Source organism: Phoca vitulina, unplaced genomic scaffold (assembly GCF_004348235.1).
Source record: "Phoca vitulina isolate PV1807 unplaced genomic scaffold, GSC_HSeal_1.0 scaffold2, whole genome shotgun sequence".
Classification (NCBI taxonomy): Eukaryota; Metazoa; Chordata; class Mammalia; order Carnivora; family Phocidae; genus Phoca; species Phoca vitulina.
The window spans coordinates 39,529,687-39,547,498 of NW_022589705.1; the positions used below are offsets into that span (position 1 = coordinate 39,529,687).

Genomic DNA, 17,812 nt, shown 5'->3' on the forward strand with positions numbered 1-17,812 from the left:
TCCCCCCTGCTTATGCTCTCTCTCTGTCAAATAAATAATAAAATCTTTAAAAAAAAATTCATGATCTTTGATCGTCTGCTAAAATGTTTATATGTGACAAACAGTTCTCAGGGACCTGCCTCCCAGCTTCCTCTAGTAGTTAGTTTGCTTAGGACGTTGGTTTCTTTGATGAAGTCATAGTTATAAGGACGATTGTATAACTATAATAGGAGCAATAATGACAGAGAAATACAACTATGTATTTTTATTTTTCAAGAAAAAAGAGTAGTTTCTTCCAAATTATCAGTTTATTCTAGAATATGAAAAGGCATAGTGAAAGACAAAATTTCAGGAAAGTGAATTTTATTTGTCTTGGTGTGTAATACCAGAATCTGAAAAGACACTGGACTATGCTACAATTTTGGCAAAGTTCAGTCAGTTTTAAGGGGCTTGCTTCCCTGGCTTACTCATCAATCCCTAATGTAAAAGGTTCATCTTTAACTTCTGCTTAGACAGCAGAGATTTTTGTCTTACCAGAATAAATTTTCTATGCTCTAAATGTTGATTTTATCGTATCTTTAATTATTAAAAAGAAGGAACAAACATTTCTCATTTGAGAAACATCTTAAGTTTTTTATAATCATGTTACAGTACATTCTTCTGTATTTACTTTTATTTATTGTCCCTTTAATTAAATAGATAACGAAGCATTCTTTCTCAGGCACCTATAATCCTATCTTAATCAAATGATCAAATCATCTCTGACATCTCTTTCAATTTTGCCTTCCCAAGGTCAAATCTTGAATGTAGAAAAATAAAAATTTCAGGATCTATTTTACACCTAAATTTTTTTTTTTAAGATTTTATTTATTTATTTGACAAAGAGAGACACAGGGAGAGAGGGAACACAAGCAGGGGGAGTGGAAGAGGGAGAAGCAGGCTTCCCGCAGAGCAGGGAGCTTGATGCGGGACTCGATCCCAGGACCCTGGGATCATGATCTGAGCCGAAGGCAGACGCTTAATGACTGAGCCACCCAGGCACCCCTACACCTAAATTTATCTTTGAAATTTCCTGGGGGAGGGAGGGCCAGGGTGGGGAAAACGTTCTTTCACTTTATAAAAAGAAAGATATTAGGGGCACCTGGGTTGCTCAGTTGGTTAAGCGTCTGCCTCTGGCTCAGGTCATGATCTCAGGGTCCTGGGATCGAGCCCTGCATCAGTCTCCCTGCTCAGTGGGGAGCCTGCTTCTCCCTCTCCCTCTGCCGCTACCCACTGCTTGTGCTCTCTCTCTCTCTCTCTCTCTCTCTCTGTCAAATAAATAAATAAAATCTTTTAAAAAATAAAAAGATTAGAAATAATTAAGTTTACTTTATGTGCTCCATATTCCTTAATTATCAACACTATTGTATGAGCTTCAAAGGAAAGTTGGTAAATAAATCAGATCATCTCAGCCTTCTTTAGCTTAAATTTGTATAGTTAAAATGTTATTTAATATAAACATGGCCAAAGCTGTGTACTATATGAAAAGGACCTGAAGATTTGCCAATGTTGTTTCCCTCAGGGGAAATAACAGTTATATTCTTGTGAAAGAGTTATGTACTGTGCTTTCATAGAGATTTTTTTTTACTTCCATTCTCTTATTGGACATAATAATTACCTATAACCTTCAGTCTTAGTCATTGCAATGGAGTGAATGTTTCTGTCCCCCCCAAATTTATATGTTGAAATCCTAGTCCCCAATGTGATGGTATTAGGAAGTGAGGGTTTGGGGAGGTAATTAAGTCATATAAAAGTGGAGTCCTTATGGATGGGATTAGTGCCCTGTAAAAAGGGACCCCAGAGAACTCTCTGACCCTATTTCTGCCATGTGAGAATATAAGAAGTTAACAGTCTACAACACAGAAGTGGGCAGGTGCTTTGATACTGGACTTTCCAGCCTCCAGAATTTTGAGAAATCAAACGTTGGTGGTTTAAGGCAGTCTCTTGTTTTGTTAGAGCAGCCTGAGCTAAGACAGTCACCTACAGAGAGTTTTTGTTTTACTCTGATGCTAGCTTGAAGGCTCTACTAGAAGCTACAGGCCAAAGTTTGTGCATTCAGGGACAGTCTCAAAGCCTCATGGAAAGGATCTGGTACTTTGAACCAGTAATAGATACTTCCAAGAATAGTCTTTTGGGTACAGACTTCCAAGTAGACAAAACTTAGACAAATTTCACAGCGTACCATTAGACTGAATCAGGATTTCTTAGGACTCTTTAGTCTGGAAGGAGAAGCTTCTTGAAAGCAGTTTACTGACTCAAGATCCAACAGAACAATTACAGAGAACTGAATGAGCCAATGAGGAGAACTTAATCATGGTCACTTATTTTAGAATACTGTTCATGCAGTTGTAATGTTCTGTTTCTATGGATATATGAGGAAGCCCTTTTTAATTCTCAGGCTCTCCTCGATTTAGTGGACTGTGCTTTTGTAAATTGGAAGTTTAAAATGGTGTCTGATTCTCACTGAGTCCCTAGAATTGAGAAACATTTTCTGAATCTCCTTATACTTTATGGCAATGTTCAAAATGAATCTGTACTCCTGTTTATTGTGTAACCAAGGCTATACCTGGACTGTCATATTTGAGAATAATTCTCATTTAATCAGGTTTGACAAGTACATTATTAAAAAAACAAGTTGACTGTGTATATTGAGTCAATGTTTACAACACTGTCCCAGTAAAACTGGAATGTTACAGGGTTTTAGTCTTATAGGTGGTAAGGAAGGGCCCTTTTTTTTTTTTTTAAGATTTTATTTATTTATTTGACAGAGAGAGAGACAGCTAGAGAGGGAACACAAGCAGGGGGAGTGGGAGAGGGAGAAGCAGGCTCCCAGCCGAGCAGGGAGCCCGATGCGGGCCCTGATCCCAGGATACCAGGATCATGACCTGAGCCGAAGGCAGACACAACTGAGCCACCCAGGCGCCCAGGAAGGGCCCTTTTTGGCAAGCCAGGAACCTTAGTAAATTTTGGAGATGCTGAGAAGAGAAATTCACCCAAATTCTTAGGTACTACTAGAGAACTCTGGTGCAGTTTCTTGGGTTTGGTTCCATAGCCTTGAGATAGCAAATTATAGAGGCTTTTATTTTTTCTAATATTTAGAAAGATTTATTTATTTATTTGAGAGAGAATGAGAGCGAGAGCGAGAGAGCAAGAGAGAGAGAGGGAGGGAGAGAAAGAGTGGGGAAAGGGGCAAAAGGAGAGAATATCCAAGCAGATTCCCGCTGAGTATAGAGCCTGATGCAGGGCTCAATCTCATGTCCCATGAGATCATGACCTGAGCTGAAACCAAGAGTTGGACGCTTAACTGAGCCACCCAGGTGCCCCTATAGAGGCTTTTAAAAGTCTAATTTGAGTGTCCTTAGGAAAACTTTCAGACAGAAGTTAATCCTGCAACTTTGGTAATTGTTCAGCACAGTATGTCTCTGGGTTTGCAAAGTAAATTCAAGGACGCTTACATGGTTAATTAACACTGTGGCAATAATCTGGCCAAACATTATGAAACCTTTTTTGTATCAAGAATAATCTTGGCAGGTTATTTATGATCACAAGGAAGAGGCTGTCAAGAAACATTGTCAAAAACATGGAAATGGATAAAAGGAATGACTGAGTGTCCTTTTAGTGGAATGCTAGGTATTATCTAATGGACCCTGAGGGTATTATCAGAAGGGGTATATACCTGTGATTGTCTTTCTATTGGCTAGGCTGTTCTACAATTCTGTAAACTTAAAAGTTAAATTATAGAAAATGAATAGTAATGCAAATGAACAATGAACTACAGTTGATTTCTGCTCCAAGAAAAAGATGACCCTTTAGATTTTTTTGCCCTATAAATTATTATATCTGTTTTATATCTGTTAGCAAATTCTTTTAAGCATTTCTAACTGCCTATATGTCTGTTCTTCAAACTCTCCCTTATATCAGTTTTTACATCTTATTAGTTCCCTCATTCATTAATGAGTTAAATGAAATCTTTAAACATGTTAAAAAAAAGGGGGGGGGGGCTTCCTGTAGGATTTAATCTTCAGTCTCCAAAGACCTTTTGTAGTATTTGATCATGGGTAATGCATTCAAATTAATGGACATCATTCCAGAGGCCATATAAACAGTCATTTTTTAAATCCAGAGGAGTCTTGGAATAATCTCTTCTCTTTTATGCAAATTGATGACTATGGCACATTCCTTAAATATTCATTAAAATTGCCAGAAACATACCAGCTATGTTACAAACCATCAGTTCACAGATGTAGGCAATTAAGAATCATGTCTGTAGTCTAGGACTCTCCCCATGCTGGCTGTAATGGCCCCAGCCAGCCAGTTTATGTAAGTCACGAGAAATCAGATACATAAATATTAAGTCTTATTCTATCATTGATCAAAGAAGCAGAGAAAGCTAGGCTACAGAGTGCGGAAACAATGAAACATGACAGAGAGAAGTAGAGTTGACAGGTAGAAAAACAGTATTTCATGGATTTCTAAAGACTATTTGGTTCCTAGACACTTCCTAAAACTGACTCCATTCCTGCTCTTAGGATCCATGAGGCACTTCAATACACTTAAAAGACATTTCCTCACTTTTTTCATAAAGTAGCTGAAGTTCACTTGTGTTCCTTGCGACTAAAAAGTCTTATTTGATAGTTACATAATTGCTTAATACATATAATGAAGGGTACTTTAATAATTATTTTCATCATCATATGACTTTGAATACATTTATATATCTAGAAGGCTTATGTTTAGAATTCGTAGGTAAATTTTTGGAGTTATTTAAGTTCAAATCTGCATTTGAAATATATTCTATTTAACTCGTAATTTGTGTAATACTCTTTTTTTCATTTCAAATTTTTATTTAAATTCTAATAACATATCGTGTAATATTGGTTTCAGGAGAATTTAGTGATTCATCACTTACATACAACACCCAGTGCTCATCATAACAAGTGCCCTTCTTAATACCCATCACCCATTTCACTCATCCCTCACGTACCTCCCTCCATCAACGCTCAGTTTGTTCTCTATCCTTAAGAGTCTCTTATGGTCCCCATTATCTTTTTTTTTTTTTCCTTCCCATATGTTCATCTGTTTTTTTTCTTAAATTCCACATATGAGTGAAATCCTATGGTATTTGTCTTTCTCTGACTGACTCATTTTGCTTAGCATAATACACTCTAATTCCATCCACATCCTTGCAAATGGCAAGATTTCATTCTTTTTTAATGGCTGAGTGATATTCCATTGTATATATGTACCACTTCTTTATCCATTCATCTGTCGATGGACACTTGGGGCTCTTTCCATAGTTTGACTATTGTTGATAATGCTGCTATAAACATCAGGGTGAATGCAGCCCTTTGAATCTCTATTTTTGTATCCTTGGGTAAATACCTAGTAATGTAATTGTTGGATTGTAGGGAAGTTCTATTTTTAACTTTTTGAGGAAACTCCATACTATTTTCCACAGCAGCTGCACTAGTTTGCATTCCCATCAACAGTGCAAGAGGGTTCCACTTTCTCTGCATCCTCGCCAACATCTGTTGTTTCCTGTGTTAACCTACTAAGAAAAAAAAAGAAAAGAAAAGAAAAAAGAAAAAGAAAAAAAAAAAGGTCTGGTAAAATTCCCCTGGAAAGCCATCTGGCCCTGGGTTTTTGTTTGTTGGGAGATTTTTGATTACAGATTTGATATCATTGCTGGTTATGGGTCTGTTCAAATTTTCTATTTCTTACTGTTTCAGTTTTGGTAGTTTGTATGTTTCTAGGAATTAGTCCCTTTCTTCTAGATTGCTCAGTTTGTTAGCATACAATTTTTCATACTCTCCTATAATTGTATTTCTGTGGTGTTGGTTGTGATCTCTCCTCTTTCGTTGTGATTTTATTTATTTCACCTATTCATTTGTGATCTTTTCTTTTTGATAAGCCTGGCTAGGGTTTTATCAGTTTTATTAATTTTTTCAAAGAACCAGCTTTTATTTTCATTGGTCTGTTCTGTTTTTGCTTTGCTTTGCCTTTTTTTTTTTTTTTTTTGCTTCTATATTGTTTATTTCTGCTCTAATTTTTATTATTTCCCTTCTTCTGCTGGTTTTAGGCTTTATTTGCTGTTCCTTTGCTAGCTCCTTTAGGTGTAAGGTTAGGCTGTATATTTGAGGCTTGCTTCTTGAGGTAGGCTTGTATCACAATATATTTCCCTCTTAGGATCACCTTTGCTGCATCCCAAAGGTTTTGGATTGTTGTGTTTTCATTTGCTTCCATGTATTTTTTTGTTTTGTCTTTAATTTCCTGATTAACCCATCCATTCTTTAGTAGGATGTTCTTTAATCTCCCATGTATTTGTGGTCTTTCCAAATTTTTTCTTGTGGTTGACTTCAAGTTTCATAGTGTTATAGTCTGAAAATATGCATGGTATGATCTCAATCCTTTTGTAGTTATTGAGGGCTAATCTGGAGAATATCCCATCTGCACTTAAAAAGAATATGTATTCTGCTGCTTTAGGATGAAATGTTCTGAATATATTTGTTAAGTTCATGTGTCCAGTGTGTCATTCAAAGCCATTGTTTCCTTTTTGATTTTTTTTTTTTGCTTAGAAGATATGTAGGGGTACTATTATTGTATTATCATCAATGAGTTTGTTACTTTTTTTTTTAAGATGTTATTTGACAGAGACACAGCAAGAGAGGGAACACAAGCAGGGGAGTGTAAGAGATCGAAGCAGGCTTCCCACTGAGCAGGGAGCCCAATGCGGGGCTTGATCCCAGGACCCTGGGATCATGACCTGAGCTGAGGGCAGACGCTTAATGCCTGAGCCACCCAGGCGCCCCTTTATGTTTGTTATTGATTTATATATTTGGGTGGTCCCAAGTTGGGGGATAAATATTTACAATTGTTAGATCTTCTTGATGTGTTGACCCCTTAATTATGATTTTCTTCATCTCTTGTTACAGTCTTTAGATTAAAAATCTAGTTTGGCTGAAAACAAGTATGGCTACTTCGGCTTTCTTTTGATGTCCATTTACATGATGAAGTTTTCTCCATCTGCTCACTTTCAATCTGCAGGTGACTTTAGGTCTAAAATGAGTCTCTTTTAGGCCACATGTAGATGGGTCTTGTTTTTTTATCTTGTGATACCCTATTTCTTTTGATTGGAGCATGTAGTCCATCTACACTGGGTGATAACTGATTGATAGATATGAATTTAGTGCCATGTATTACCTGTAAAGTTGGTTATTTTTGGTGGTGGTCTCTGTTCCTTTCTAGTCTTTGTTGCTTTTGGTGTTTTTTTTTTTTCCCCAAAGAGCCCCCTTTAATATTTCTTGCAGGGCTGGTTTAGTGGTCATGAACTCCTTTGGTTTTTGTCTGGGAAATTCTTTATCTCTCCCTCTATTCTGAATGACAGTGTTGCTGGATAAAGTATTATTGACTGCAAATTTTTCTCATTAAGCACGTTGAATATAACCTGCCATTCTCTTCTGGCCTGCCAAGTCTCTGTGGACAGATCTGCTGCAAACCTGATCTATCCTCCCTTGCAGGTTAGGGATTTCTTTTCCCTTGCTGCTTTCAGAATTCTTTCCTTGTCTGTGTATTTTATGTGACTATGATAGGTCTTGGGGATGGCTGCCTTTTGGTGAATTTAATGGGCGTTCTCTGTGCTTCTTGGATTTCGATGTCTGTTTCCTTCCCCAGACTGGGGAAGTTTTCAGCTATAATTTGCCCAAATTAATCTTCTGCCCTTTTTCTCTCTTCTTCTGGGACTCCCATGGTATGAATGCTGTTATGCTTTAAGGAGTCGCCGAGTTTCCTAAGTCAACATTCGTGATCCAATCTCTTTCCTTCTTCTTTTCAGCCTCATTATTTTCCATAATTTTATCTTCTATGTCACTGATTCATTCATCCTTATCATTGCATCCAGTCAGTTTTGCATCTTGGTTATGGGATTTTTTATTTTGGCCTGACTAGTTTTTAGTTCCTTTATCTCTGCATTAAGGGATTCTCTAGTGTCTTCTTTGCTTTTCTCAAGCCCAGCTAGTATTCTTATAATTGTTGTTTTGGGATAGCCTGGGGACCCAGCACTTGTGACTGGTACCTGAAGTGAGTGTTGTCTGGTGGGACTGAGCCCTTAAACCTGTGGAATCCGATGCTAACGATTTGGAGTTAATGTCAGAATAGGATTGAACCATAGGATGCCCAGTTGGTGTCAGAATCAAAATGGTGTCAGAAACACCATTTAGTGTAACATATTTTGGCAGTATTTGATGTTTAAGATTACAAAGAAATATTAAATTCACAAACTTTGTTTCTTATATTATTTTATATTTATATTTTTTGAGATGTCTAATAATATCATCTAGTGAAAAATGAGAAGGTAACTTCATGCAGTTCAAAATCAGAACATGACTTTTTTTCATCACAGTAAATAAATCAAGCATACACTATTACATGAAGTAATAAAACCTCCTGGAAAGAATACAAACAGATATACTAATTGGCACTGAAAAATTTTATTTATTTTTATAATGTATGCACGTGAAATGAGATGTATACAATAAACCAAAGCCTACCCAGATACCAGGACTCATATAAAAATATTTTAAGGCAAATTTTATTGATTTATTTCTAAATAAGGCAAGTGAAATGTAGATTCAGAATTAAACAAGATTTTCAGTAACTTCTGGTCATTGTATGGTGAGAGAATATGAACATCAAATTTTTGAGTATTATTGTACAAAACTGAAAACAAATGCTTTCCAAATTGTAGCAAAATGAACTCCCCCCAATATAATACCATTAAGTCTACAAAGACACTAGCAAGTTATATGATGGCATCCAAATCCTATAATGCTTCCTCAATGTAAATTTTGGAACATTCTGAATACTTTTATAAGCCCACTTTTCAAAAATGTCATTGGAAAAATACTGAAATCCAAAGAACTTCTGTTACTTTAAGTGGTTAACCTAACAAAACAAATGTACTTTTCTAGGTTAATGTAAGTCAAGTACAGTAGTACTAAAGGTAACACATAATTTTAATGAAACCTAATCTTTTTGAGGAAAAGCAAGTCATAAAGTTAAACAAAAGTGGAAAACTAGTATTAGAATCAGCTGCATGGGTTTAGTTAAGAGTACTTATTTTTAAGTTTTACCAGAAAAAGTCTTAAAGCTCTTTCTCTTCTTTGGAGCTTAAACAGTGGATTGTATTCTAATCACTCAAAAATTAATTATGTTTCTATAGCTATCTCTTTAATTTTTATACCTGCCAATGTGTTCACGGGCTATAATAAGTCTTTGAATTTGTGCTGTACCTTCATAAATCTGCAAGAAAAAAGAATACATGTAGGTGAAATATCTTCATAAATACTTCAACTTACTCAGTATTTTGGACAGTACTATAAGCTCCACTGTAATACCAAATTGAATCAAGCCATATATAGGGTCTATAATCCACAGAGATTCCAAAACCTGATTTTGTAAAACCATGAAAATATAATTCTCTGAAGATTAAATTATAAAAAGTCATTTACCAAAATTTTGGGAGAGAGTCTTAAATCAAAGGATATCAACATTTCAAAAAGTTTGGGAAATCTAAAGTTTAATGTTGCAAAAATATTTATCCAACTTTTCTGAACTGTTTTTAGCTAGTTGTCATCTTCAGTCATTTTCCATTTTTACTCTTACACCTGTTTTTCTCTCTTGCTGACTAAGGAACAGAGTTGCTAAAGAAAAAGATGCTGGAAGGATTTGGTTTTAACTTAGACATTCCTAGTAGCCAGTCCTTACTTCCAGCTTAAACCTCTAACCCTAGCAATTTATTACTACCAAATGGTTACTATCACTTTATCACTATCTCTTCATGTTGTTTTACTCCCAAATATGGTTTTTTGGGTTTTTTTAAAAGATTTTATTTATTTGACAGAGAGAGAGAGGGAGCAAGCACAAGCAGGGGGAATGGCAGGCAGGGGAGAAGCAGGCTCCCCAATGAGCAAGGAGCCCGATGTGAGGCTCGATCCCAGGACTCTGGGATCATCACCTGAGCCAAAGGCAGCCGCTTAACCAACTGAGCCATCCAGGCGCCCCCAAATATGGTTTCAATTAATTCAACAGTTGTCAAGCAAGATTCAAAATAAAATAATTTATTTTAAATGATATGCATACTTTTAGGAGAGCAAAGGGTGGATCACAATTGGCTAGGATGTTAAGACTCAAAGATGGCTGATCCAGACATATATGTACATGTCTGTACCATTTACTTTATTAGCCTATTCTCTCTTAAGGCATATACTTAAAGGTAACATTCTTCTGTGTTAATTAGTTTTAAAAACTGGTTTATAGCCATTTATGATAGTTTATTATTTTTTAAGATTTTATTTATTTAGAGAGAGCACATGAGGGGGGAGGAGGGGCAGAGGGAGAGGAAGAGAGAGAGAATCTCAAGTAGACTCCATGCCCTGAGTGGAGCCCAATGTGGGGCTCGATCCCATGACCCCGAGAGCATGACCTGAGCTGAAACAAGAGTCGGACACTTAATTGACTGAGCCACCCAGGCGCCCCATGATAGTTTATTATTCCTAATGGCATGAAATCCTTAAATAATTAGAAATCTGTCATCTATGAATATTCTTTTACCTAAAAAACAACAAAAATCATTTTTAACCTTACCTGATAGATCTTAGCATCCCTCATTAGTTTTTCTACAGGATATTCTGTATTAAATCCATTGCCTCCAAAAATCTGCACAGCATCAGTAGCTAATTGATTTGCAGTATCTGCAGCAAATGCCTTTGCTATAGAGGCATAGTAGGTATTTCGGCGACCAGAATCAATCTCCCAAGCTGCTCTCTGGTAACTCAGTCTAGCTAGTTCAACTTTCATTGCCATTTCAGCCAGCAAAAATGCTATTCCTTGGTGCTAGAATTAAAAAGAAAAAAGTTTAAGGATATCTATTAACTTTTTAAAAGTTTTTCTCCTAGAACTTTTTTTTTAAACTTTAAAACTAATTTTAGACTTAAAAGTTACACTCTGCTTCCTCCAAGTTAACATATTACATAACCACAGTATAATGATCAAGAATAGGACATTAGCATTACTACAGTATTATCAACTAAACTATAAACTTTATTCAAATTTGGCCAAGTTTTCCACTAATGTCCTTTTTCTGTTCAAAGATCCCATCCAAGATTTCAACTGTATTTTTCTTCTTAAGTCTTCCCCAGGCTGTTAGATTCTTCAGTTTTTCCTTGTCTTTTATGACCTTAGCACTTCTGAAGAACACTGAGTGGTTATTTTTTTGTAGAATGTCCCTCAATTCGGGTTTGTGTGATGTTTTCTCAGAGCTGGAATGAAGTTATGCATTTTTGGCAAAAATACCATAAAAATTATATGTATCCTCCTGGGACTTTTTTTTTTTTTAATGTATGTATGTATTTTTAAGTAAACTCTATGCCCAACGTGGGGCTCAAACTCAACCGCAATATCAAGAGTTACATGCTCTACCGACTAAGCTAGCCAAATGACCCTACTGGGACTTTTTAACCAACTGAGCCTCCCAGGCGCCCCTCCTGCTGGGACTTTTTAAAGAAAATTATTATAGATAGATACAGTGAAAAATAATGTCATACTGTATCAGATGCTGACAGAGGAAAGTAAGCACCATGACAAGGACAAATAAAAATGCTTCTTATCCTCCCTCTAGAAGTTCATAATCAAAGAGGAGACATAAAACAAACACTTTCAATAAAAGACAGTAAGTCTTCTATCAGTTGTACGGCCAAAATGTTATAGGATAGAAATATGTTCACCATGTATTGGTAAGTGAAAATTTCAAATACATAGTATGGTTACAGCTTTGGAAAAATATATTCATAAAAAAAAAGGATACAGAGCAAAATGGTCACTGTAATTATCTCTGGACAATGGGATTATGGAGGTTTTTAAAAATTTTTTATTGTTATGTTAATCACCACACATCATTAGTTTTTGATGCAGTGTTCCATGATTCATTGTTTGTGCATAACACCCAATGCTCCATGCAGAACGTGCCCTCTTTAATACCCATCACCAGGCTAATCCATCCTCCCACCCCCCTCCCCTCTAGAACCCTCAGTTTCTTTTTCAGAGTCCATCGTCTCTCATGGTTCGTCTCCCCCTCCGATTTCCCCCCCTTCATTCTTCCCCTCCTGCTATCTTCTTTTTCTTTTTTTTTTCTTAACATATATTGCATTATTTGTTTCAGAGGTACAGATCTGTGATTCAACAGTCTTGCACAATTCACAGCACTTACCATAGCACATACCCTCCCCAGTGTCTATCACCCAGCCACCCCATCCCTCCCACCCACCCCCCCACTCCAGCAACCCTCAGTTTGTTTCCGGAGATTAAGAATTCCTCCTAACAGTGAGGTCATATGATACATGTCTTTTTCTGATTGACTTATTTCGCTCAGCGTAACACCCTCCAGTTCCATCCACGTCGTTGCAAATGGCAAGATCTCATTCCTTTTGATGGCTGCATAATATTCCATTGTGTGTGTGTATATATATACACATATATATATATATACCACATCTTCTTTATCCATTCATCTGTCAATGGACATCTTGGCTCTTTCCACAGTTTGGCTATTGTGGACATTGCTGCTATAAACATTGGGGTGCACATACCCCTTCGGATCCCTACATTTGTATCTTTGGGGTAAATACCCAATAGTGCAATTGCTGGATCGTATGGTAGCTCTATTTTCAACTTTTTAAGGAACCTCCATACTGTTTTCCAGAGTGGCTGCACCAGCTTGCATTCCCACCAACAGTGTAGGAATATCACCTTGGATTCACTTCTCTGCACGTCCTACCTTCCAGAAAGTGGTTGCTTTTCTGTTCAGAGAGTTGTTTCTATTCTTTTCTTCAATCTCCTGTTGAGTTCATAGGTGTTCAGAATGGTATGATCCCTACCCAGCTGAATTCCTGAGACCAGACAAAATCCAGGTCTCCTACTCCTCCGCCATCTTGCTCCACCCCCGAGCAATTTTATTATTTAATTTTACTTATACTGTATCACATAAATTATTCTACAATGAAGATGGAATGGAACATATGCTTTAAAATCATACACATTAAAAGAAGACCTGTAGGCATTTAGAAATAAGAATACTAAAATTATTAAAAAGATGCTTTGTATCGTAGGCAACATCAAAATGTGTTTTGAAGACTAAAAGGTAATAAAAACCACACAAGTTATGACTGTATACAGACTAATATGCACCAAAGGTCACATAAAACAAAAAACTGAGCTGTTCAATTTCATATATTTACTGTATTTAAAAAAAAACACACAATACTTTAGAATGTGACAAGTTGCTTGAGAGTAGCATGGTAATTATGTCTTAAGAGGAGACAATTATTACCCAATATAAATAATTCCTATGTGGAACAAGGAGAGTAATATCCTCCCTTATTTCTACCTGCCTGATTGTGCCCATTCTTCTAAGCTAATGATTCTTTCAAATTGTTTTGTTTTAGTTTTCACTCTATTTTTTGAATAGATAATTCATCCACCAGTTTGAAGTTCAAACTTTCCTCCTATCATCCCTGCTGTCCCCAACCCCATTTAATTCCCCTTCCTGGAGGTAACCAAGTTAACTGTTTTTCATCTTCTCAGAGATATTATAAACATACATAAGCAAATACATCTATAGTCTCTTCCTTTTTTTTAAAAAAAATTTTTTTTTTTAAGATTTTATTATTTATTTGAGAGAGAGAGAGGGATAGAGCCCAAGCAGGGGGAGCAGCAGAGAGAGAGGGAGAAGCAGGCTCCCTGCCGAGCAGGGAGCCCAATGCGGGGCTCGATCCCAGGACCCTGGGATCATGACCTGAGCTGAAGGCAGATGCTTAACCGACTGAGCCACCCAGGCGCCCTAGTCTCTTCCTTTTTTACAAATATGCTGGCCTACCATGTTGATGGTTCTTCATTTTGCTTTGCTTATCAATAAATCTGAGGGCTTTCTATGGTAATATATAAAGAACTTCTTTATACTTTTTTATAGCTGCAAAATATTCCACTGTATGGATGATCAACATATTGGTTGTTTCTATATTTGGCTGTTTCTACACAATGCTGAAATGAATAAGCTATAGATATGTCATATTGCACATATGGGAGTAAACCTGAAAGACACATGTGAAATACAGTTGTAGAAAAACCACTTTTGATATATATTGCCAAAATGTGGTTCATAAAAGTTATAGTGAATTATATTCCCACTGGCAATAAACAGAAGCCCTCGTACCACCACAGCTTTGGCAACCTGGTATAAGATGTCCATGCTTCTCCCATGAGATTGTGATGAAAAATCCCAGTGAGTCTCATTCAGTTTCTTTTCAGCCCATGCTTTGAGAAATCCTGTTCTAAACATAGTTCACAATCCCTGTAATGTCTCTAGCCCACCCATGACAGTTTCTCCTTTTGGTTTCTCTAACCAGGTCTATAAGCTCTCACTTAGGGACTTAATCTTATATGGCTCTATATTATTTCTTAATATTTGTCTTAAGATACGTATCTTTGTCTTAAGATATGTATCTTATCTCCATAGTAAAGTTAAAGGTTCCTGAGTACAGAGGCTACACCAAACTTCTTTTCTATTCCTGGAAATAGAACATGAAGTATGCAAAAGGACAGACTCTTTAAGTGACTACTTGGGTTCAAATCTTGGTTTCATTATATATTAGGCGGACCTAATGTTTTACATGCAATAAATGGGACTAAGAGTCCCCACTCCACAGTAATGTGAAGATTAAATGAGTTAATACATGTAAAACCTCTAGAACAGTGCTTGGAACAGAGAACATATCCGATAATAAATATTAGTATTTTAATATAGTAGGTGTTCAGTTACTATCTGTTGAATGGATGAAACAAGTTCATAGTGGAAACGTATTCTAAGTGCTAGGAGTATAAGGGTTACCAAAACAGAAATTCATAGCCTGTATGGCACTTACATTCAGATGGGAGAGTAAGGAGAGACATAATAAACAAACACAAACATGATATAATGTTGAGTGGTGTTAAGAACTATGGAAAAAAAAAACCCAAGTGGGATTAGTATATAGAGTGTTTACATTGGGTGACGAACGTAGATTCGTTAGTGAAATGAATGAGGAAGTGGATTATTTGGCGGGTGGGGAGTAAAGGTGAAGACAACAGCAAAAGGCCAGTGTGGCTGACAGAAGTCCACTGTAAAGACTCTGGATTTTAATCTGAGTATGATTTGAGCACAGCAAGTACAGTATTAAAATTACCTCTACAAGCAGCTTTCCAAAAGTTTTCCTCTCCAGGGCATACTTGGTAGCTTCATCCAAAGCTCTTTGTGCTAGCCCCACAGCACCAGCTGCTACCTAGTATTTTAACATTTTACAAAGCATAAGTTAATGTTGTCTTTAAAACACAGTGCAATGACTATTTGCCTAAAATTCTAAGTTAAGGATTATATAAACAGAAGATGACCTATACCTTCAGGCCACAAAAGAAGGGGTGGGGGAGAACAAGCATTTCAATTTATATTTTTTATGAATTAAAGGCATTTGTGAGGCAGAGGATCATAGCCTAGAAAGTCATTCCTTCTGTTTAACAAGGGAAAGCTTCTTCGGGGAAATATTCCTAATGACTAAGGGAAGAGGAAATGAGCACATATCAGCAGGAATGATCAAGTAAGGACTGCCTCTAACAACCTAGCAGTGACTACAGTAATTTTATATTTGCTAAAACAATTTCTGTAACAGGCAGCAAGACAGTTGAAGAATTCTAAAAAAATAAAGAAAAATGACAGTATCTCTCCATCCTTAATAAAAGTAGGTATTAAAAAGGAAATACACACCCAAAAGAAAGAAAAAATAGAAATACATACAAAATATACCATGTTAAAATAAAACTACTCAACGTAATAAATAAAAGATCCTCTAAAGATTGTCAAGTCATTGATATTACTTACTGGAGGTCTGGTTTTATCAAAAGCTCCCATTGCAATTTTGAAACCAGCTCCCTCACCAATTAAAACATTTTCTTTAGGCACTCTCACATCCTCAAAGACAATTCCTCTTGTATCTGAACATCGCTGACCCATATTTAATTCCTAATAAGGAAAACAATATATATTAAGGAACACTTTCTGAGCTAACATGAATTTTGCTTTAACCTCTGTTTTAGGATTTTCTGCAATTATCTAAAACGGGTCGACAAACAATGGCTTCTAATACCTGTTTTGTAAAGAAAGTTTTATTGGACTACAGTCAATACCTATTTGTTTATATATCATCTATGGCTACTTTCTTGCTACAATAGCAGAACTGAGTAGTTAGGGACAGAAATCTTGTGCCCTCAAAATCTAAAATAGTTATAAACTGGATCTTTACAAAACAAGTTTGTCAACCCCTAGTCTAAAACAATGTTTCACAAACTTTGAAACCAACAATAGTCTAAAGGTCTACATGCACATATTACACTACAAAGACAAATTTCATATGTGTGAAGACTATCTTTTTTACCATGAATGTCAGGAAAAGCATTTAGCAAACATACTTTGATTTAGGATGTTTAATTTAGCTTAATGGAGCTAGCAAAATAATGTACCAACTCTTTCTTAAAATTAGGTTTACTGAAGTGGAATTTACATACAGAAAAATTCACCCTCTTTACATATAAATCTCTAACAGTTTTGACAAATATATGTGTGGAACCACTAGCACAATCAAGATACAGAATATTTCTGCACCCCCAGTAACTCGCTTGTGCCCCTTTTAAGTCAACTCCCTTACTTTACTCCCAACCTGAAGCAACCACTGATCTGACTTCGGTCCATTAATTTTTCCTTTTCCAGAATGTCATGTTAAGTAGAATGAGAATAACAAGTAATACGTGCCTTCTGTGTCTAACTTTTCACTTAGCAGAGTGCTTTTGAGATCTACCTATATTGCTACTGCTCAGTAATTTCTTTCTTTTACTGCTGAGTAGTATTCCACTATAGGGATGCACCATATACCCATTACCTATTCACCACTGACAGACATTCCCGTCACTCCAGTTTTTAGCAGTTATATAAAGTTGCTATAAACACTTGTGTATAGGCCTTTGTTTTCATTTCTCTTGGATAAATATCTAGGAGTGCTGGGTATGTGGTAAGTGCATATTTAATTTTATAAGAAACTGCCAAAGTAGCTATATTCCTTTAACTTTTTATTTTGAAATTTTTCAAATGAACAGAGGAGCTATCAGAGTAATATAACAAATACCTACGTACCCTTTACTTCAATTCACCAATTATTTTGTCACATTGGCTTTATTTCTGTCCTTTGTGTATGTTAACTATTAGCATTATTTGCTGAATTATTTGGGAGGAAGTTGCAGATATGGTGACTCTTCTCCTTAAGGAAAAAAATTTTAATCTTGTTTTTAATCAACAGTGTGAGAAGCAGAGGAAATGGGAGCACAGAGCTGTAAACAAACTCTTTAACTTGCTTGCCTTAATAGTCATAGTCTGCCTCTAAGACTGAAGAAATGGTAACAATAATATATAGTTTTACCAAGAAAGAAAGCAACATCTTTTTTTTTTTGCCTTTATAAGTCAGTGAGCTCTAGTGCCTTAGACCCTCACTCAATATAATGAGAAAACACTGTTTATAAAAAACGGTTTACTCTAGCCTATTTCCCAGACTCACTCCAAACACTAGAACATTTTTTTTTTAAAGATTTATTTTAAAGAGAGAGAGAGCGAGCCTGCACTCCTGCGAGCCGGGGGGGGGGGGGGGGGGGGGGGGGGGGGGGGGGG

The 17,812-nt window shown here is 36.4% G+C and overlaps 1 protein-coding gene across 1 annotated transcript in view; it reads right to left on the bottom strand.

Moving 5' to 3' along the window:
* Positions 1-8,292: 8,292 nt before the first annotated feature.
* The window catches only part of ACADM (acyl-CoA dehydrogenase medium chain), a 14,330-nt gene continuing 4,810 nt past the window's right edge, over positions 8,293-17,812 (bottom strand). Inside the window, exons 3-6 of the mRNA XM_032425880.1 lie at positions 15,980-16,120; positions 15,291-15,386; positions 10,660-10,908; positions 8,293-9,315 (exon numbers count right to left, since the gene is read on the bottom strand). Coding sequence (XP_032281771.1) covers positions 9,244-9,315; positions 10,660-10,908; positions 15,291-15,386; positions 15,980-16,120 — 558 coding nt within the window. The 3' untranslated portion in view covers positions 8,293-9,243. The remainder of the gene's footprint in view (positions 9,316-10,659; positions 10,909-15,290; positions 15,387-15,979; positions 16,121-17,812) is intronic.